Source organism: Pongo abelii, chromosome 3 (genome assembly GCF_028885655.2).
Source record: "Pongo abelii isolate AG06213 chromosome 3, NHGRI_mPonAbe1-v2.0_pri, whole genome shotgun sequence".
Taxonomy (NCBI): Eukaryota; Metazoa; Chordata; class Mammalia; order Primates; family Hominidae; genus Pongo; species Pongo abelii.
In genome coordinates, this window is record NC_071988.2 from 19,648,747 (window position 1) to 19,673,020 (window position 24,274).

At 34.9% G+C, this 24,274-nt stretch overlaps 1 protein-coding gene across 4 annotated transcripts in view; it reads left to right on the forward strand.

Moving 5' to 3' along the window:
- The window catches only part of SLIT2 (slit guidance ligand 2), a 367,685-nt gene that overhangs the window by 289,306 nt on the left and 54,105 nt on the right, over positions 1-24,274 (forward strand). For all 4 annotated transcript variants that reach the window (XM_054554980.2, XM_024246094.3, XM_054554981.2 and 1 more), the window contains 6 exons: positions 392-524; positions 3,817-3,885; positions 6,268-6,339; positions 6,839-6,910; positions 8,613-8,684; positions 11,589-11,752. In XM_054554980.2, coding sequence (XP_054410955.1) covers positions 392-524; positions 3,817-3,885; positions 6,268-6,339; positions 6,839-6,910; positions 8,613-8,684; positions 11,589-11,752 — 582 coding nt within the window. The remainder of the gene's footprint in view (positions 1-391; positions 525-3,816; positions 3,886-6,267; positions 6,340-6,838; positions 6,911-8,612; positions 8,685-11,588; positions 11,753-24,274) is intronic.

Sequence of the window (24,274 nt, forward strand, 5' to 3'; positions counted from 1 at the left end):
CTTTATAAATGAGGGACCTAAACTTTTGAGTTAATATATTCCCTTATGTCTCTTCATGTCTGTTTCCGTGCTGTTTCTCTATAATTCACTTTACATTTACATATTCTAATTAAAAATATAATTTGTACAAATAACTATTTCCATTGTATTGGTAATTGTAATTACAGTTTACAAATTGCAAGCCATTTTCCAGAATTCTTCACTAGGCAGTCTGAAAACAGTGCTATATAGAACTTATGGTATCAATTAGTAAATACTGAATATCCCGTAAATAAATGATTATGTAGCTTAAGACTCTTGTGTTTGTTAAGTTAATTTAAAGGCATAAAATCCCTTCCAGCGCCTTCAAGACCACAAATCTTGGTTTTCCTGTATTTCCTCTGTGATTTAGGAAATGATGACAATAGTTGCTCCCCACTTTCTCGCTGTCCTACTGAATGTACTTGCTTGGATACAGTTGTCCGATGTAGCAACAAGGGTTTGAAAGTCTTGCCGAAAGGTATTCCAAGAGATGTCACAGAGTTGTAAGTAGAGCTTGTCTTTCTTTCCTTTTCTTTTTCCTTGATGATAAATGTTTCACACACCCAGAGGAATGGAGACCAAACAAAAGCCAGTTAATTATTATCCTGTAAAATGGTAAACAAGTAATGCAAAAGCTACTTTAGAGGCCCTTGGGAATTGCTGTGTGTGTGTGTGTGTGTGTGTGTGTGTGTGTGTGTGTGTGTGTGTTTATGCTATAAGATTTCTCAGTGCCTTTACTATGCTAAGGTGTACTATGACTCTTAAAGAAACAATGGTAAAATATAACGTATCTTTCACATTTATTTGTTCCTATACCCCTTTTCTCATGGAGCATCTTACAAGACTAATGGCCCATGGAATGCACTTTGGGAAATGCTTTATATTTAATTTACTTACAGTCTAGGATATTCTGTACAGGAAACTTTTTTTTTTTTACCTCTGTGACCCTTAGGAGAAAATTTTACCACATGGGATAAATAACTATCTGGTATATGGAAGAAACTAACATAATCTCTTCCCTTAAGAAGAGATGCTGCTTTTGGTGGCTTGAATCAAAGTCCTTCAGAACCTAAAGGGTATGGGACCAATTATCCTTGACATTTTCATAACTGATATTTAACCACAAATTATATGGCCAATATATACACATCTCGACCTTCTTCTGCACTGCCCATGCTGCCTTGGCTGCCTCATGCTACAATTGCAGAATGGAATTCATTAGAGAATATGCTGCCAGAATAATGATGCTTCCTTGCCCCATTCATTCCATTCCTTTGTCTCTAAACTAATGTCATATTCTGGATATCCTTGATCTGAATGCAGTTGAGTCACTTTGCCTGTTTATTTTTTATGTATTTGGAACTATGGATCAATAATGATTTAAACCCAAATGTAATTTATGCAGACATGTATCAGTTATTTGTGCAGATGCACACACGTATTCCAAATGAGCAGGTTTGACAAACTTTTGACAGTGTGCAACATAGGTAATGAGGTTCAAGGGCATGTCATTTCAATTTTTAAGGATCTTATTTTCAAATCACATGCAATTCTTTAAATCCTAAGTTTGATCCTGAATGGAACACTTAGAGGAAAAAGGCACAATCTTAGCACATGTGCACAGAACATGCCTCTTAGATTTGAACTGCTGTTAAGTGCTCAGGTCCTCTCTCACTACCAATCACATTGGTTAATCAACTGGAAGGACTGTTTTGTATGTACATGTGTGTAATTAGATATTTAATTCTTATGGCAATGTTTTTTATTTCAGAAGATCACATAGGGATATTCCGAAACCCTCCTCTGTGGGAAGGCTAGATGCATATAGAATATTCTGTGTCCACAGGACGGGGAACATCACACACCAGGGCCTGTCGTGGAGTCGGGGGATAGGGGAGGGATAGCATTAGGAGAAATACCTAATGTAAATGACAAGTTAATGGGTGCAGCAAACCAACATGGCACACGTATACATATGTAACAAACCTGCATGTTGTGCACATGTCCCCTAGAACTTAAAGTGTAATAAAAAATAAAAATAAAATATAAAGCAGAGATAGTTAAAATAAAAAAATAAAGAATATTCTGTGTCCAAAGCATTAATTTTAGGAGTACACCAATGAAGAACTTACACTCAGACCACCTTTGATGCTAAATCCCTTCTTCTACAATTTTAACTGGACTATGTATTGGTCACTTTACTCTATTCCCATTAAGTAACTTTAAACATTTCTTACTAAGCTCCGTTGGGCATCCTGCTTGGTTTATGCCCTGTGCTATCTACAGCATACTTCAACTATTCAAAAAGTTGAATTTTCAATCTATTTTACTACAAATTATTAAAAGGTAGTCTTTTTTTCTAAAGAAAGTTTGTTATAGAGATGAGAAAAATATTAACTCATCTGTTGCGAATTCAAGTTTTACCCCCTAGAGAGCTTATTCTTGTAACCTTACCGAGTCAGCAGAATCCTTCTTAGCAGTAACATATATGCATGCATTAGAAGAATTTCATATGTGTATTACATTAAATAATTAAAGACTTTGGCAGAAATTAGTATTATTGGTGGGCTAGTTTGAACAAATGGTATCCATTATTTTTAATCAATTCCATATAACTTCCGCCTTAGATTATTTTACATATAAACATTCATAGCGCACATTCTGAATCTTTTTGACCTTCTGCTGTGTTTTCTGGAATAAAGGGAGAGTGCTGAACTATATAGGGTGATGCTTCCCTCTAGTGGTATCAAGAAAAACTTAAGTATATGAAAGAAAAAAATGGAGAGGGGTCGAAGAAGAAATATCAAGTCAGAAAATTTAGGTAGACATGATGAGTCATAACATAGACCCAATTATTTATCAAACATTAATTATATTTTCTTATAACTAGTGCCTTTTATATCATTGTTTTTATTTTGAAATATTAGGAATAAATTATCATCCTAGGCAACTTCTCAGCTACTTCTATATCCAGAAAAAATACCAACTTCAACCTGGAATCTTGAAATGGACCACATTGGGTAGGAGGGGCCACGTGTTCAATGTCCCAGAAGTGTTTGTGGGCACATCTATAGCCAGATGGCCCCAGTTTCTGAATGACATTTGTACCCTTCACCATTTATGTTCTAGGAAAAACAGCCTTGGAAGGAGATGAAATTTATTTTCCTTATTGTGACATAATAGATATAACTTCAGGCATTCGACTATCTTTGTGTCCTGCCAGTTAGCCCAAAGCCTATTTTCTGATTATTCTTCTGATTCTAATAAGAAGGGGAAAGTTTACTTATATATGGTTATTTGATTATTGCTGTTACATATATATATATATGTAACTTAAACCTAATATGTTCAAATCCCCAAATATGCCTTTAATGTGTCCATTGTTATTCACTAAGTGTACTGACATATATTAAGGCAGCAATGAGTGGTCTTGGCCATAGCAGCAAGGTTTTGTTACTAGTTAATGAATTTCATGGTATTGTGTCCACATAAAAACAAGCAAACTGGAGACTGACCAAAAGTATGGTTAATTGAATGAACCTCCTTGCTCGCACACAGATGGCTAAATGCTGGGCTTGCCTTGTTAGATAAACCACAAAGAACTGGACTCGTGGACAACTCTGCTTTTTTTTTCTTTACTTCTCTTAAATAATAATCCATGCTTGGAACATGACATCTTAAAGCAAAAATTGCCAAGGGGTTCCTTGCCTCAGTTAAGAGTGAAGTACTGTTTACTGATTTTATTCAAGGCCACCATTACTTTGTAATAAGATAATATCGTTCCATTGTTTTTAGGTATCTGGATGGGAACCAATTTACACTGGTTCCCAAGGAACTCTCCAACTACAAACATTTAACACTTATGTGAGTAACATATTGCACTTTTCTTTGACTTACTCTATTTCCAGAAAATGGGGATGGCAAGGGACAGAAGACATAGTGAACCTTTCAGATAATATAAATCATTCACAGTTAGATGCTTCCCTCCTTGCTCGTTGCAGTTCTGGACCCCTGGCTACATCTTCATTGAATATCAATCAGGCGATGGAGTGTCTTAGCAAGAGGTCCTCCTCTATTCAAAAAAGCACAAATACGACAAAGTCTGAGTAGTCAGAGAATTATGAAAATGTACAAACCTGCGGATTTTTATTGATAATGAATATGGGTTATTTTATGACAAACTAAGGAAGGAAAGATAGAAAACGATGTCTTTATTCTTGACTTTGAGCAAAAGATGGTAGGTGGTAATGACTTTCCCAAAAACATAAATGTAGTTTATTATGTTTGTTTCTTATACAAAGCATTATTAAATAAGTTATGGGTTTACAGTATTAAAATGTATTTTAGAAAATCCATATATATTCATGTAGTGTTTAAGTAAACTTGACAAAGATACTAACATTTTGAGTATAAATTTCAAAATTTTGATTTTTTAGCTTAAAATAACATCTCTTTTTTTATTAACGTAAACAACTTTTGACAACCCTTAAGTTGTAAATACAGGAAGATATTTAAATATACAAACATTTGATCTAGTTACATGCACAATGTTTAAAAATTGATATAATCTTTTACATATAATACTGTACTTTTAAAGTAGCCTTATTGGTAATTGAGAAAACTTTTCAGAACACAAAAAATCGGGAAAAAGATAGCAGATATTAATAGAAAGTACCGTATCATTTGTTTAAGTCTATCTGATTTTAGAGTAAATATTAGTAGCGTAAGAAGCAGATTACTAGTGTTCCTAGAATTAGAAGGTTTATTTCTAAGTGAATTCTACAAACCTAAGTAGCAAAAAATATTACATGCTCCAGTGTAAACTAGGTACATTGAAGCTAGTTAAAATTGCTGCTGATCACTTCCCTTGAAAGTATGGGTAAATCAAACACTTTTTAGAAAGGAAATAGGACTTTTTAAATGACAAATGATTAAATAATGGAAAAAGATATCCTCTAAGATGTCTCGTTCTGCTTCTAGTTATTTATTTGGTAGCAGCAAGAACTGATTACATACATTTTGTTCTGTTAAATAAACCATTAAATTGCTGCAATTTCTAAAGGGTCACTTTAGCAGAATTGGGTCATTTGTGGGACAGCATGTGAATACTTTCAAGCCAGTTCGAAATGACAAATGAGGATTTGTGGATCCAGCTAGTGACTCATGATACAACTCTAGGCAAGTTACTTCTGCTAATACAGATACTTTTATTTTTAAAATTTAGGAATAGTTCTTCAGCAGTTAAAAATATGAGTATAAAGCTCCTCTCAGATTCTTAACATTTTCACAATTTCGTGGGTCCATTTTACTGACATTTTGATATTTTAATAAAGGAATAGATTATCCTCAGCTTTTCTGTATCTTCCATTTATTCATATATTTTGCATTTTGCTTCAGAAAAAAATTAGTGAATATATTTAGTTATAAATGGTGAATATATATTAGTATTACATATTGTATATATACATTTTAATATATTTTTACATATATAGTGTGTGTATATATACACTATATATATAATGAGAATAAGATCAAGTTCATGAAATGTAAATTACGACCCATAGCACAAACTATACATATAAATAGCCATTTAACATTGGTAAAAATTCAACGTCTCTCCCATTTGCTTAACATTCATTAAACAAATATTTATTGAGGACCTACTGTGTGACCATGACTCAGCCAGGGGCAGGAACACAGACGTTTTTATTGATGGCATTTTGAATGTAATTAATCAGGGGTTCTTTCAGTGATCAAATTTGAGTCTGTGTATCAGTGAACATATGTGTCAATGAGGGTAAAGTATGTGTATCTGATAGGACTTTTGATGATAAGGGTTTATTTCCCACGGGCAAAATTTTGTCTATTGCAAGTCACCTCCAAGGAAGCTCTCTGTAAAATATCAAAAGCCTTATGGAGATGGGAGCAGAGGGATAAGGGAAAATAAACTCTACTCTGAAGCTGCTACTCTGAAGTGAACCAATCCCTTGCACGTACACTACATGCTAAAGCAATGCATATATATATATATATAATCCTAATTTCAAAACAGTGAGGTGTAAATAATCATGAATAACATTGCAGTCTACTCCAGTGGGTCATTCACTGTTTTATTGTTTTCAGATAACAGCTGAATGCTAACAATACTGCTATGACTATGAATAAGAAGACCCTTCTCCTTCTAAGAATCACTAATATTTTCATTTCTGTGGTTAATAGTGTACTCCATTTCTTTTTCTCTTTTAGAGACTTAAGTAACAACAGAATAAGCACGCTTTCTAATCAGAGCTTCAGCAACATGACCCAGCTCCTTACCTTGTGAGTGTGAAAGTGTGGTACTGAGTATTCATTAATTCATTAGACAAAAGGCAGTCTCTAGATGCTGGACATTGCTATTGAACAAGACAGTCTCTACCCTCAAGGAATGTTTCTATTGGGAGAAACAGACAAAACCACAATAGGTGAACAAATGTAGATATTAGAAAAAGTATTGCGTTCCATAAAAAAAAAAAAAAAGAATAATTTATGTTTGTGGGGGGCTTAGGGGAGATCCCTAAGATAGGGAAAATCCACCTTAGGGAAGGGACAACTGAGGCACCAAAGTTGGGCAGGAATAGGCAGAGGAAAGCATTCTAGGTTGTATTTAGGAAATAAGTATGTTGTGTTAGGGAGACAACACACAAAAAATAACAATATATTGTGTTTTAACACTGTCAGTTAATAAGATGCTTTAATAAGCCTTAACTGCTTTATTTTGGAAGTATTTGGCCATTTTTGGATTTCTGAATAAAACAAATTGACATATGTATGCTTTCAGAATTCTTAGTTACAACCGTCTGAGATGTATTCCTCCTCGCACCTTTGATGGATTAAAGTCTCTTCGATTACTGTAAGCATCTTGTATTCAACAAAATATCTCTTTTCTCAGAGATCTGAGTTTGGGGTTGTCTTTTTAAGGATGTAACTGCTTTGTTGATTCTTGGTGCTTGAAGATACCTGCATGAGGATTTATTATAAATTAGGAAATAGAAAAATCATTTCTTACAGTATCATTGTCCAACAGCTTTGCTTTGGACAATATAACTTCCTTTTTAGTAATACTGATTGTTGTTATAGTCATTTATTTGATTATATGTAACATTAAGACATATGGTTTATATAGTTTCAATTAACTTTGAAAGAAACTTTCAAAATTAATTTGAGAAACTTTCAAAATTAATTTCTTTAGAAATTACATAGTACATGAAAACATTTTTACTATAAAAATGTACTTTAAAATATGTGAAATAAAACATGATCCTTGATCCTACTCTTCTACCTCAGAATTAACAGTTTGATGTGCTCTCTGGTCCTTTTTCAGATGCATTTTTTTCTATTCTAATAGATGTATGCCCATGGCTATATAGCTTTTAAAAGCCACAAATATTAATAGGATCTGTTTTTGTTCTGCCATTGTCTATTTTTGTTTAACATATGCTTTTGAACATTTCTAATCTATTATATATATGAATAAAAATATATAAGAATAGAATAGATATATATTTATACATATATATAACTCAACTGTTTAACTGGTAGAGACTGTTCTATTGGTGGGAGGAACCAGAACTGACTCAATTAGCCTCATCTTTACTATGATTTGGTTTAATTTCAAATTTTAATGAGTACTATACAGTACTCTAATGAACATCCTATACATTTCCTCTTGGTGCAAATGTGCTGGCATTTCAGCAAGAATTTAGGGTGTGTGGGAAGGTACTGTCAAGTATATTGGAAGGATTCCAAAAGTAACTGTCTTGTTATTCCCCAAAAAAAGACTTTGTCCATTTAGAAGTTTATTTTTCCACCAGCTATTTAATAGAGTACCTTTTTCAAAACACTCTTGCAAACATTGAATATTATTTATTCTTTTATTTTTGTCTATATGACAGATTGAAAGTTATTCTGCATTCCTGTCTTAATTTGCACTTCCAATTAGTAGAGCATTTGAGTATATTTTATTTGTTTACTAAGCACTTGTGCTTTTTATTCTAATGAGCTTGATCTATCATTTCCCCATTTTCTGTTGGATACTTTATATTTTCCTTATTAATGTAGGTATCTTTATGCATCTACTACTTGACTCTATGCTTGCTGGGGTTTTTCTTAATGAAAGAATTAATCCTTATATCTTATATAAGTTGCAAATATATATTATTCTATTTCTTATATGGAATATTTTATTGTTTGGATATATTTTATGTTGTCAAAAATTTCTGCCTCTTTTCCTTGATGGTTTCTGGATTTTATACTGAGCCTTTGAGAGCCTTCTTCACTCCACATTTATAAAAGGGAGATCTTCTTTATTTTCTTTTAATACATTTTTATTTTTACATTTAATTCTTCATTCTGGAATTTATTTTGCACACATAATGTGAGGTGGAAGTCGTTTGCTTTCTCAGGTATCCAGTTGTACCAAAACTGTTTATTTTATAGACCGTCTTTTCTGCACTGATTTAAAATGTTTATTATAAACTAAAGTCTCAGAATTTCTCTGGAGTCTATGATTTCAGAAATATAGGAAGTTTAATTTTTCTTTTTCTTTCTTTTAGTTCTCTGCATGGAAATGACATTTCTGTTGTGCCTGAAGGTGCTTTCAATGATCTTTCTGCATTATCACATCTGTGAGTACCTAGTTTATGAATATAGGTTTAGGGTCAAACCTTTCCTAATGAGTGATTAGGAGCATTCCTCTGCCAGTTATTTTATTGTAACATCAAAAGATGTAATTGGTTTCATCTTTAAAGAAAATGTGAAGATTTTCAAACTGGATATGATGCCCTCTACAAGATGGCTTTAATTTTCCTTTCTGGCTCTTATTTTTCATTAGTCGAATTATCTTTGCTTAGCTAAACATGTCTCTTCTACAAATATGGCTCTCCAACTTTACTAGCCCATGCTTTTTCTCTCATTATTTTCTGATTCTAGAATATCAGCTCCCTTTCAATTGTCTATCCTAACCCTGCTTTTCTAAGTCATATCCCAAGTATCACCTTCTCTATGAAGCCTATCCTGATTTGCTCAAAATGGATTTACTTATTCAACTATGGCACCACGCAAAAATAAATTCAACATGGTTCGAGACTATAGTTTGGAAGTAAGACACAGCCAAATACTTAGATTGGGTGAAATGGCTTTTCCTTTGCGTTTTCTCTGATCACAACTTGTTTGTACCTCCATAGTTTTTGGAAGTACAATATAACCATTTGAAAATATGTGATAATTGGGGTTCAAAAAACTCATTTGGGTCAAATTCCATGATTTTATTATTACTAGGTGTAATGTTAAGATCATGGCAAACTTAGAAGGAAGTTCAGCCAGCAGCCTTAGGATCCAAAGCCTCCTTGGCTGATGCTGAGTTGGGTGCCTGGTGGCAACTATCTGCTTCAGCCTAAATAGCAATGTCAGTTGTGCCCCAGTTCCCTAGAAGAGATTGCCTGCCATATCCTCTCCTGCTTTTGCACTTCTCTCGAAAACCTACAAACTCCAAGAAGATACGAGTTTACAAAATTGAGAAAGGAATAATCATTTTTCACTCCAAAAATATACATATGATTGGAATTTTAAAATTTTCTGCCCAAAAGTCTATGTTTTTACATCTTCTTTGAATTGAATTGAAGATCCAGTAGTCAATCACATTATGTCTGCATTTGCCTTATAGAGTCTGTGTTATCAATTGACGTTTTGTACATCAGTCTATCAGACTGGTGCCTATTAATATTCCTTCCACTAAACTGCTGAAGTCCAGGAAGGCAGGGCCTTTACATTTTCGTGTTTGAGCCAAGAACCTACCTCTAAGCCACTCCTTTACAAACTCCATGGCTGCCACGTGCATGAGCTGCAATATGAAGGAAGCTACTAGCTCAGAGGTGCAGGGCTGCGGTGCCCTCAGGCAGAGAATGCAGGCTGAATGAGGAGGTAGCCGTTCTGCTAGTGTTATGGTCAGGCATCAGAAAAGGCTTCACATGAAAGGTGCTGCTTGAGCTGAGCAGAACTTCCCTTCTTGTTACCAGCCTCCTCCCGCAACAGTGAGAGCAAGTAGAGTCTTCCTTGTTCTGTGCCCTGCTCTGCCTTGCATTTCTTTTTTTTTCTTTATATATATATATATATATAAAGAAATTTTATATTTTATATTTTATTATACTTTAAGTTCTAGTGTACATGTGCACAACGTGCAGGTTTGTTTGTGCCTTGTCTTTTACCCCCTAGAGCATAAAGAGCTCTGCTTTTTCACTTTTCCCACTTCCTCCCCTGTCACAGCAAGGACTTAAATGGTGACAGAGATGAGATCAAATGACTAAAAAACATCATTTTGCTCATTTTTAATTTGGAAAGGTTTGAATCTGACATACATATGCAGGTAACATTCACTACATTCTGATTCTTAAACGGGGCATTAAAACTTCCACAGTATCGAGTATTATGATTCCACACACATATTTCAGGGGCTACCTAAAAAAAATAAGATAACTATCCTGACAGTAGACCTACAAGGTTTACTAGTTAGAAGCTAATTGTAAATCAGAAGTAAGCAGTTTTTAACTGCCATTGTATGCATCTATGGCTTCAATCCAAGCTTTATAAGGTTATGAGTCCAGGTCTCAGATTCTTAACCTGTAAAGTCAATTGTTAATTAAATGGACCTTATAAAGTTACTATTTAGGATAAAATGAAGTAATTCTTATAAATGGCTTATCCCAGCTCCTGCATATAGTAATAGTGCAATAAATGTTACCTATTACCTTGATTACTTTCCTGTCACTACTTCTAATGAACAACTGTAAAATGAACGACCTTGAAAAGGGACAGACAGCACCCAGTGCGGGTCCAGCTCAGCTCTGGTGAGCTAGCTCTAGACATCTTCAGTATTTTATGTTCTTTCTTTGTACTTACCTGTCCTTTATCTGCATCATTATTCCCAACCTTTCTTTCTACTTAACTCTAACTATCCTACACAGCTTAGACTTTCCTAACCACTAAGACTCCCAGAAAAGTTAATCTGTTGTTCACCATCATCTTGTAAATACTTCTCCTACATCACTTCTAATGAAACTTCTTTGCATCTGTGAGTATATCCCAATGCTAATGCTAATCTCCTCTGCAGCAGGGGTTCTTTGGAGGTAAGAATAATGCATTATTTATATTTGGGTCCTCAGAACTTTGCATTGTGATTTAAGTCATCAGTAAATAATTGGTGAATGAAGTATTAATGCACTCAGGGTGTGCTTACACTCAATATAAACATGTCTCTGAAAATATTAGGAGACCTTCTAAAGCAACATGAGTGTTAACACCAGTGACAACTCACTAAATCCCAGTGCACATCATTCAGGAAAATGGGGAATCCCCAGTGTCTCTATTTTTTGCTAAATTGTTATCCTCAATAAATCTATGGGGATTTTCTACTGAGCATCACTTTGAATTCTTTTGCCCTTAGGAAATAACAATACTTCCATACTTGTGTGTGTGTGTGTGTGTATGTGTGTGTGTGTGTATGTGTGTGTGCTTTTGTGGTGTTGTTTTTCCAGAGCAATTGGAGCCAACCCTCTTTACTGTGATTGTAACATGCAGTGGTTATCCGACTGGGTGAAGTCGGAATATAAGGAGCCCGGAATTGCTCGTTGTGCTGGTCCTGGAGAAATGGCAGATAAACTTTTACTCACAACTCCCTCCAAAAAATTTACCTGTCAAGGTATGGTTTTTAATCATTTGTATTTCTTTTAAGAATTACTATCTTAAGTGAAAAAGAAAAAGACAACTAATTGTCAATCCAAAGGTATGGTTGAAATGCCCAGTAAATGATTATTTTTTCAGCCCATGCTTGGACAAGACAGAGCAGTTACCTAAGGTGCCCAAGTAAAGAATCAGGCTTTTCAAATAAATCTCAGAAATAGTCCATTGGTAATGACCAAGTTTTCTTGAAAGTGTATCAAAAAATGTAGAGTTCACAATTTCTGGAAATTCCTTTCATAGCCTCTAACAAGTCAAATGTTTTGCTTTTGCCCTGTCTGAACATGTGCCCTGCTCCTAGGGCTGCCAGGGCCCTGTGGCTTCCTCATACCAGGTAAGGAGAAACAGGCCCTTCCCAGTGTTCAGCCCAAACCTTCTGACTCGCCTTATGTGCTGCAGCCTTCCTGTGTTGATGTTCTTGTTTCTTGCTTGTTTGTATCCCTTTATTTTCCCTTTGTTTGATGTATTTGTGAATTTTAAATATTGTCAGAATAACAAATATTATTTTCCTTTTTTATTACAAGAATAATATATGTGCCTAAATAGAAAAATATGAAGAATAAGAAACAATTTATCTTCTGCAAAAAGAAATAAAATTAACCATTAGTCAGCATACCTGGAGATAACCACTACTAAAGTTGTGTAAATATTTCCACTGATGGTAGTCAACTATATGGATTTAGGTTCCTTATAAAAAGTGGGATAAAGTTTACTATTATTCTTAGATTGTGGGGTTTTTGGGGGGCTTTTGTTTTGTTTTGTTTGCTTGTTTGAGACGGAGTTTCCCTCTGTAGCCCGGGCTGGAGTGCAGTGGCACGATCTCAGCTCACTGCAACCTCCACCTCCCGGGTCCCGGTTCAAGCAATTCTCCTGCCTCAACCTCCTGAGTAGCTGGGATTACAGGCATGTGCCAACAGACCCAGCTAATTTTTGTATTTTTAGTAGAGACGGGGTTTCACCATGTTGGCCAGGCTGGTCTTGAACTCCTGACCTCGTGATCCACATTCCCCCCGCCCTGGCCTCCCAAAGTGCCTGGATTACAGGTGTGAGCCACCACGCCTGGCCAGATTGTGTATATTTTAAGAAGGTCACTCATCATTATTAGATGGAGGAGAGAAATTCTTGAAAATGTTAAATGTCTAATCAGAAAATGTTGATTAAGCATGTTTTATGTGCAAAACTCAATCCTAGGTGTTATGGAGCATAGAGAACTTTATGGTATGGCCTTGCCTTCCATGATTTGAAAACCTAACTAAAAAGATAAGCTTTCAACATTTGAATATTTATGGAGGAAAAACATACTTAAGTAGGTAATACTGTGCCATGGGTTGCAGTGTGAGCTCTGAAGCCCAGCCTGGCTGGAGCCAAATTCCAGCTTCACTTTTTGGTACGAGATAACTGTAGTTTAATTACTTTACTAGTCTGTGCCTCGGTTTCCTCATTGTAAGCAAAGGTGGTGATGGTTACAGTCTGAAAGGATTTTGTTAAGATTAGATAATATAGATAAAAGACTGCCTCAAACACAGAAACATTCAATATGTTAGCTGCTGATTGTATTGTTATAACATTTCAAAACACCAAAAAAAGGTGATGTAGGACACTTCATGATTTATTAGTAAAAAAGTAATTTTCAAATCCTATACACACCCTCAACGTTTTTAATTTGGCCTCTAATGTATTTCATGATGGTAAATGTTTGCAAAAGGTAATTTGCGGCACATTGTAAATATTGACATTTTAAAACAAAACTCATCTGTGATTATTTTTAAATGTATCTGGTGGGATCTAAATATCAGAGCTAATTTTATAAGAGGAAAAAAACAAGATCCTCCATAATATATTGCATTGTTTTTTTCTTAAACTGTATTTTCTCCTTGAATTCCTATTTTCAATACCTCAGAAAATCGTATCATTTTTTGCTCCAAAAAATATGTATATAATTGAAATTTTAAAATTTCCTGCCACCAAAAGGCTGTAAGTTTTTACATCTTCTTTGAATTGAATTATTGCTGTTAATACTAGTGCATCACTGATTGAAACTACATAATTATTTATCAATATTTTATTTTATTTAAAGTTGAAAGTGAAATTTTATTGCAGTGCCTCTCTGGGATTATGTGCATTGATTGCAAGAATTTTTGCAATAATTCTTCCTTTACGATCCTAGATCTTTATTGGGACAGTGTCCCGTGATAAGTTTCTGGTGGGCTGAGAAGTATATCATTCTTTTGTAAAGTGGGAGAGAGATGATTGTCAAAGGGGAGGCAAGGAAGGTGAAACTGGCATAAAACCTTCTACTCAGCACATTATTAGGCAAATTTCATGGGGAAGTTGACAAACTGCAAACTGATTCTGTTACACCTTTCTGTGCCCAGTGATACTCATACTTTATTTTCAATAATGCTAATGCTTATCTGTATTTCTTAAAGTTTATAATTCCCTGCAGCTATTTCTTGAAAAAAGATTATAACAGAAATCTGAGAAAAGTTGCATATTTGTATTCCACTCTTAGAGCATCACAGTTTACACTAATTTGTGAAATGCTCTTGGAAGTCCAAGATAAGTCCCCTGTCTCTCTCTCTCTCTCTCACCTTGGGTATCCCAATTCTCTGAGACCCAACAATACTGAAATTAGGCCAGTCATAACACTACAGTGGTCTCTAAGTGTTCAAGTGAAAGAAAGAGTCTCACATCTCTCACTTTAAATCAAAAGCTAGAAATTATTAACAACAACAACAACAAAAAGTGTAGCAAGGAAGGCCATGTTGAAAGCCGAGAGAGACCCAAAGCTAAGCCTCTTGTGCCGAACAGTAAGCCAAGTTGTGAATACAAAGCAAAAGTTCTTGAAGGAATCAGAAGTGTTATTCCAGCAAACAGACCAATGATAAGAAAATGAAACAGCCTTATTCCTGATATGGAGAAAGTGTTAGTGATCCAAATAGAAGACCAAACCAGCCACAGCATTCCCTTAAACAAAACCCTAACCTAGAGCAAGGCCCCAACTCTCTTTATTTTTATGAAGGCTCAGAGAAGTGAGGAAGCTGTAGAAGAAAAGTTGGAAGCTAGCAGAGGTTGATTCTTGAGGTTTACGGAAACAAGCCTTCTCTGTAACATGAAAGTGCAAGGTGAAGCTCCAAGTACTGATGTGGAAGCTACAGCAAGTTACCCAGAGGATCTAAGATAATTGATGAAGGTGGTGACACTGTTAAACAACAGATTTTCAATGTAGATGAAACAGACTTTGTTGGAAGCAGATGTCATCTAGGACTTTCATAGCTAAAGAGGAGAAGTCAGTGCCTGGCTTCAAAGTTACAGAGGACAGGCTGACTCTCTTGTTAGGGGCTAAGAAGTTGAAGCCAATGCTCATTTACCATTCTGAAAATCCTAGAGCCCTTGATAATTACAGTAAATCTACTCTGCTTATGCTCTATAAATGGAACAACCGAGCCTAGATGAGAGCACATCTGTTTACAGCATGGTTTCCTAAATATTTTAAGCCCATTCTTGAGACCTATTGCTCAGAATGTTTTGTTTCAAAATATTACTGCTTCTTCACAGTGCACCTAGTCACCCAAGAGCTCTGATGGAAATACACAAGGAGAATGATGTTTATATGCCTGCTGATGCTATATCCATTCTGCAGCCCATGGATAAAGGAATAATTTTGATTTTCAAGTCTTATTTCAGAAATACGTTTTATAAGGCTACAGCAGCTGTACATAGTGGTTCTTCTGATGGATTTGGGCATAGTAAATTGAAATCCTTCTGGAAAAGATTCACCATTCTAGATGACATTAAGAACATTTGTGATTCATGGGAGGAGGGCAAAATATCAGTATTAACAGGAGTTTGGAAGAAGTTGATTCCAATCTGCATAGATGACTTTGAAGAGTTGAAAACTTCAATAGAGTAGGTAACTACAGATGTGGTAGAAATAGCAAGAGATTAGAATTAGAAGTGGAGCCTGAAGATGTGACTGAATTGCTGCAATCTCATGATAAAACTTCAATGAATAGGGAGATGCTTCTTATGGATGAGCAAACAAAGTGGTTTATTGAGATGAAGTCCACTCCTGGTGAAGATGCTGTGAACATTATTGAAATAGCCACAAAGGATTTAGAATATTATATAAACTTAGTTGATAACACAATGGCAGAGTTTGAGAGGATTGACTCCAATTTTGAAAAAATGTTCTACTGTGGATAAAAGGCTATCAAACAGCATCACGTACTACAGAGAAATATCTGGTGAAAGGAAGAGTCAATTGAGGCAGCAAAATTCATTGTTGTCTTATTTTAAGAAATTGCTACAGCCACCCCAACCTTCAGCAACCATTACCCTGATCACTCTCACCAGCCACTAACTCCAAGGAGAGAACCTTGGCTAGCAAAAAGATTACAACTAACTGAAGGCTCAGATGATCATTCACATTTTTTAGCAATAAAATATTTTATAATTAAGGTATTGCATTTCAACACACATTTAATATATAATAGTATAGTTAAAAATAACTTTTATATGCACTGACAAACCAAAAAATTTGTTTGACTGTCTTTATTGCAATATTCACTTTATTGCGGTAGTCTGGAACCAAACCCACAATATCTCCAAGGTCTGCCTGTACATACATTCATACCTACATACATCTTTGTGTAACTCAGTATTTATCTGACTAACTTGAGCTTTTTTTTCATTTAATGACTATAGAATCTCATGTACTTAATGTAGCATGAATGGAAATATGTTTGAGGGAAAATTAGCTCTTTTCAGCACTGCCCGATACAACTTTCTATAGTATTAGAAATGTTCCAAACCTGCACTATTCAATATGGTAGCCACTAGTTACATAGGGTTATAGAGCACTTACAATATGGCTAATGCAATTGAGAAAAATAATTGTTATTTTATTTTATTTACATTTAAACTGAAATATACATGCATGTCTAGTGGCTACCATAGTGGATAGTGTAGTTGCTACAAGAACTCAGAGGGATAATTTGTGTAAAAGAAGGAGGGCTGTGAAAGGTTGAATGACATAAGTGGACAAGCAGACAAGTGTGAGGATAATGCTACAGGTGGGCCTAACTATGGGAGCAGAGCTTGCGCTGTAGGAAACTTCTGGACCTGTTCCAGGGCCACCAAAAACAGTTGAGCTGAAACTTGTTAATTGTCAGATGATATAAAGCCTAAATTTGTCATTTCAACTGTGGAAGTTCAGTTTAATATTCACTAAACCGTAAGATCAATAGATTGCACGTATTTCAAGGTATACCTTAAATAGCAAACAGCATGGGTGTAAGCCAGTTGGCAAGCAGTGTAGACATTCAAGACTCAATCAATATAGTCGCAGTTACGTTTAGAAGACTTTAAAGTTTACTCAGTTTTTCTGTAACTGAATTTTAGAGTGATAGGCACTGAAACTTACAGTGCCCTTTGCCAGCATTTGTCTCAGCATTTGTCAAACTATTTTGAAGTTTCATTGTCCTATTAATGAAGACTCTGCTAGTTCAAGGTTTATGACAGTTTAGACTGGATCGTTGCCAATACTACTACCACTACAAATAACAATAATAGCTAAGTTCTATTGAGTAGTTTACCTAATGCTGAGTACTTTACATAGATTTTTATCTCTTTTAATCTTTCCACCATTCTTATAGTGAAAACTATCATTTCCCCATTTGAGATATGAAAATATTGTATTTTAGAGTTATTAAGCAATTTTTAAAAAACATTCAGCTGCTGATTGGAGTCAGAATTTGAACCTTGACTCTGATTCCAAAGCTTACTGCTTAAGTGTATTTTATAGTTTTTAATAAAAGTATTTTCAAAATAAATTTTCAGTGTAAATAGGATTGCCACCCTATTATTGAAACATACTTAGAAAATGAAAATTCTGAATTACCCTCAAAAGCTTTACTAGAAATATTTACTTGTAAAAATGGATTGGTAGAAGGCCAAGTATTTTAATCTATTAATTAAAATAATTCAAGGAAATCCACTGAGTACTATACTATTAAGCATATGTGCTTTATGAGTTTTAAAGCAACAAAATCATGTTTCTTTAAATGTTTTATAATTGAGGTTTACATATTTTAACTTTCCCTCTAGTTATGCCAGTCTAATGTTTTTTTATTTTATTCATGAAAATTATATAAGTACAAACTCTCAATATTAAGGTTTGTCAATGTAGAATTTCAAAATGTAGCAGGAAGACAAATATTTTTAATTGAATGCATGTTTACATAGCTATATTTAAATACAATTTAAATGTTTCTTTCTGCTAGAGGATGCCATGCCATGCTGTTATTTTGAGTCATTAATTATTTTAATAAAGAAAAAAGTGTTTTCTTTGTGGTAAACTCTCATCGTTTTGATGCATAACAGAAATAAATGAACAGGAAGAAATTGATTATCAGATCATATTTAATTAATACCCAGATAGAGCATCCCTGAGTGGAAAGCAGATGGCCATGACTTGTCTTTATAACCCAAATGTCCTGTCCTCATCTTTTAAATATAAGATGACGTTAGAGTGATTAAGCCGTCTGCAATAAAACAGTTTTTGTCCTCTCCAGATAGTCATTGAGAAAGTCAGTGTGGAAAGTGGAACATTGTTAATTTCTAATATTCCCTTTATTTCTCTTGGTTCAGGAAGTTTTAGCTATGGAGGCAACTAAATTATTATTTTTTTATTTGAAAGACATTTATTAAATAATTACATATGCTAACAAGTGAACAGACTAATGGAGATGACTTACATGTGCTGAAGAGTGAACAGACTAATGGAGATGAATGATATATTTATTCATTCATTAAACAAATATTATTCAAGTTCGTACAATGTTCAAGGCACTGTGTCTAGGTGGTAAGAATACAACGATAAACAATTCGGAGTAAAACCTCTGTCCTCATGGACCTGATATTCTACTGATAGATACTTTTAAATAGATAATTCTAAAAAATAGTATGGAAGTCTGGTGATAGAAATATGTATAAGATGCTAATAATATATCCATACCGAATGACTATGGAATTGTAACTGATACTGTCAGGTCCAAGAGGCCAACAGGAAATTCTTCTTTTGAATCAAATGGAATATAACACAAAGAGGGGAGGAGGCCCAAAAGGGGAGGGGTCTGGTAGCCATGAGCTCAAAAGAAAGGCCGGGATATGGTGCTGAATGTACCTCATTACTTCATTTGTAAAGGCCAGCTGAAGGATCAAAGAAACCTGAAACATTGGCATAACACACGATAATCAACATTTAGCATGCCGTGGTTGATCTCTTCCTCTAATTTTATATGTTAGGAATCCTCTAGATACTGGAATTCCTGTGAAAAATTTCAGAATTCTCAGCAATAATATTGTAATATTATTGTTTTTCTTAGCAAGATCGACATTTTCCATTTTGGACGAGTTTTTGATAGGCTTGAGTGAGAGCTTTTGTTCTGTGTCTTAAAATTATTGATATTGTCCTTAGTCGTTGAATTAAGTATGAAGGTGATTAAATAATTGAGCCCAACCTAAAGCAATGAAAAATTCGGTTTTGAAGCATTATTTAGATCAGTTTTGAAGCATCATTTAGAATAATAATTATTCAAAACTGATCAGTTAGATCAGTTTTGAAGCATTATTTAGAACTTGGTCGAATCTTTTTTACATTTTCAGATTTAGTATTACTAGTACATAGTTGTATCTTGGAAATTACCTTAGATTTTGGAGGTTTTGATTTGCTCATTGGCTAAAGAGAACATTCAGGTTTGGATATGGTAATCTGCTAAACGTACCATTTAAAAAAGAGGGGGCTCTTTTATTATACTTTTTAAAACTTGAAACACTGAGAAAAACTTAACAGATATTTATTTTAATAGGTAAAGAGAACTAGCAATTAATGCTCTGTTCTTATATGTTTTACATTCATATTCTCTCCAATGCAAAGATTTTATAAAATAATTATTGCCCTTTCCATTTAATTTTGGCTCAGGAAGTTCATTTAGTGGCACAAAGTCACATGTAAGTGTTGCGAATGGCCAAGCCTGGTAATCCAAAAGGTGTGGTAATTTAGCCTTTGTGTTTTTAGCTAATGATTTTTGCAATGCAAATTTACAGGATTTTAACCTCTGTCATCTGGAGATCGTCTCCACCCCTCCACTGAAACTAGAACCAGTATCTCCTATCTTGCCAATTTCAGTGGCTTCTTTTTACTTATATTTATTTGCTCTCTTCACATCTTCGACACTGGTGGCCACTTCTCCGTCCTCTACAATCTCTTGGCTTCCTCATTCCTTTTATTTTTTCACCCACTTTTTCATGTAGACATGTGGCGTTCTATCTTTAGCCCTATTAAATTATCAGTAGACTTCAATCCATGCCTTTAAATTTCTAGCCATGGCTTTTCTTAAGAACTTCACATTCATATTGCCATTCACTTAGTGGATTCTTGTCCCTTGATGGCTTGCAGATACTTAAAACACATATTCTAAGACATACATTTTCATTCCCCACATCCACTCTCTAATTGATACATGTATGTCTCTACTGCTAAACTGTAAGTTTTTGCAGAAATTCAGGCGTTTCACTTGTCTTTGGTCTCTTAAAATCTGGCCTAGTCCCTGGCACAATGTAGATGCTCAGTAAATATTTGATAAATTAATGATGGAATGTTGTTAACAAATATGCATTTGGTATTATTAATAACACTTGAGAAATGCCAGAATGTAATTGCAAGTGGAGTGTAAAAGCATTGGTTTTAAATAAAAACCTTCTTTTAGTTAATTATACCCAACATCAAATATCCCCAGGATGTTTTCCTGAGTTGCCTTTGATGTACTTCTGGCTTGATACAAGGGCAGTGCTAGAGTATTTTGCTATTTGACCCATGTTTCCAAGGGATGCCAGAATGAAGGCAGATTCTAGAATATAGCTAGAAGTTTTTGTCTGGAGCTTTTGGTAATAAATCAAAATGAGATACAGTACTCACTGGGTAGCAATAGTGGTGTCAGGTGCATAACTAGTGATTTTAGTCCAGTAAGCTAGTCTGCCTACAGGCTTTAATGGATCCGAGGTCCAACAGTTCTTCCATTAAAGATTAAAGTAACTGACAGAGACAGATTGTTAACCAAACTTTCTTCTCATTTTCCCTTTGAATTATTAAGCTAACCACACCTCCACACCTCCACCCTCCACCCATATAGCTAATACTATAGTGCTCTCTTAATCAAAACCAAATCTTAAATCAATCCAGTTCTCCTCGACTGTTCTCCTTCATTTCAGTGACGTTAGTAAACATCTTTACCCCTGAAGCTACATTTCCTTTCCCCTCCATGGCACACATCTCATGAAAGCTAATTTGTTAACAATGTGTTAACATTTCTTGGAACCAATTAGCTTTAGAAAGGAGAAAAGCTTAAAGATAGCAGTTCTTTACCAAGCAGCAATGAAAGAACAAAGAGAACCTCTTCTGTTTCTTAAAGGTGTACTATTATTTCCAGTGCTTGTCGACACCTAATTTGTAAATCACAGTTGCATTCCTTAACAGCTTAAAGTCATTAACTCTCAGTGTTGTACCCGGTGCCCACTTCTGTTTCCCATGGGTTTCATAATAGTCCCTGTAGTTTCCCCAAATTTGAGCAGCTCCTAGCATATATAGAAGCCTCTCAGGGAGCCTGTGATGAATAGATAAACAGCAAGATCTAATTTGCCTTTGTCTGTGTTGAAATTTGGACAAACAAGAAAATGACTGCTTTTCTCCTTTTAAATAAAACACTTTTTGTTCCTCCTACCTACTCCAACTCTCTGGAAGTCTAAGAGTGTCAGTACTTGCCATAATTTTGTATTTGATCTCACTAGGTTCCCTGCTTGACATTCATTGACATCTTAAAACAACCTATTGGAATGGCTGCCGTTATCCTAATACCACACACTTAAGTAGTAAATCTGGGTTTAACTTGGGTTGGTGGATTTCAGATCCTATGCCCAAGATTGCTACATATTACGGACATCTTTTCACCTAGGACTAATCGAGTGTGGAAAATTCTGCCAAGTGTTGGCTTGCTTGTGGAGAGGGGTGCTTCTTCTCCCCCATTTTATGCTGACTTTATTTGGCATCTCTCTTTAGCTCTGATGTCATCTCCTTATTGTATAAACAGATTAAAGTTGTCATTCTCCTTGAATAAGAAGATTTCAGGAGAGGTGCTCTGAGAAAGTGTAGTGGATAGAAAATGAATCACAAGTTGGATGCAAATAGAAGACAGAAGATGGACTTAGAAGGGCAAAATATGGACAGGGAGATGAATGGGAGGAGAGCCAGATGCAAGGAATATCATTTCAAGAGATTAGACTATAGAAACAAGTGGATTTAGATAAACCAGGTAGATGTAAAAATCACATTCTGTAAAGGATTTTTGGTTAAGGAGAATTACAAGCTACATAAAATAGGAAAAGAAATTATATCATGTTTAGACCTTTAGAGATATGAGAAGATGCTGCTATGTGGAATTTGTTTGACTTACAAACGTCTTTTGTATTACCCTTCACTCAAACTCAAGTACTAGAAATAAGAAATGATCGTTGAATAACTGGGTTTAAAAAGATATGAAAAACAAGAAGCAAATAGAATGATAGCTAACTTTACCATTGGTAAAGTTGGTAGTCATGAGCTTTACCAACCTGAAGAAGTTGGAACTCAGTATTTTGCTGTATTCCGAAACCCTATGCGACAATCAGTTCAGCAGGTTTAAGAAGTTGTTAAAAGAGTCCTGAGTATATGAGAATGCTTGTTATCTTGATTTTTTTTTTTTAGCTAAACTGAACATATATGAGGGGGCGACAATCTCCCATAACAAATTCCAGATATGAGAATAATTCAGCATAATTATTTCTATGGAAAACCAAATTTGGTCTTGAATAAAATGCAAAGAAATTAGATAGTGATTATTAATCAGATATGGTCCAGTGGACATTTATTAAATAAATCCCCAGTATGTGGTAAAATGAATATGAACTACTTCAGCCAGGCAATGATGCTGCCAGTATACTTGATTAAATTCTTCAAAACGTATTCCATTTTCTTCCCTAAGACAATCTCTTAATTTCTCATCTAATTACTCAAAGATAATTTTTGGAACATGTCACATTCCACAGGATGAACTTACAAACTGCCAACCCTAAACTCCTTTTATTTAAACCATAGCCTTACAAGGTTGAAAGCACAGTAACAGGCCAAAAGACATTTTTTCTCAAGGCCTTGGGATGTGGCCAGATAAATGCTTATAGTCATTGCATTTGCTGACTTGCTGTTTTGCTGGCATACATTCCTCACCGTTTCATCCTACGCCTTTGTTCTGAATTAGGTTCTTTCCTGTAAACTATTAAGGGATCCGCTAGCAATGAGCTATTTTCTTTCCTCTTGCTGACTCATATATAAGTTTAGCAAACAAAACCATTTATTGTTAGGTATTATGCTAATTTAACTAACTGCTTTCACTGTCACCATTCATTTCTGCAGTGTGCTGAACAGCTAAGTTTTTTGCCCTTAATTGGTAAATAAATTGGGGAGGGTGGAGAGAAATTAAATTTCTATGGAGCTCACTTTACTTCAGAATTAATGCCAGCAGTTTCCCAGCTGTAATTTGATATAGAGACTCCTTTAGTTATTCTAGTTACCAAGACAAAATGTAAGGGACTTTAGCACTGGCACAGTCTCTCCTAGTGACTGAGGCATCACTAGAAGAAGTAAGCACCACCTCTTTCCCTTAATACGGTCATCCTAGGAACAGTCAACTTTCACCTAATGGTTAAAAACAAACAAACAAACAAAAAAACAGAATTTCTATGTGGATACATTTCAAGAGTTTTTTAATGGATAGAAAAACTAAACACTGCAGGACACTATCATTTTCATGGATTTTAATTCAATACCATTACTTGAATATGTACTAGTATTTCCCAGGGTAAAGGATATGAAGAGATACAATGAATCTCTGTGGCCACCATATTTATTCAAGTTCTCTTATATACATGATTTCTTTCGGTAGGTCGACAACTCAAACATGGGCTCTAATCTGTAGAATAATTTGATGCAGATAGTTTATGTGAGTAGAAGTTATATAGCTTTTTGGTGAAGGTACCTTAGAAGGTTAGAGCAGTAATGGTGGGGGTGCAGAGCTGCTCTGTAATTATCCAGATAACTTTGCTAGAAATTGCATGTGATAAAACATGCAATTAGAATTATTGCTGTTTGTTCCCATGAAGATAAAGAACTACAGAGAGATTATACTACAGAGTGAAATATAATTAATGTTGACAGTAAGAAATGTATGTGTTTTACAAAGATGTCAGTGTCCTTGTCAGACACATTTGCCAAAACGCATTGTGGTGAGCTCTCACACACAATGCACAAAGTAGCATAGGTAGAACATAATTTTATTGAGGACAGTACAGTTTCCACATTGTTAGTCATTTGTCCAATAAGTATGTGTGAACA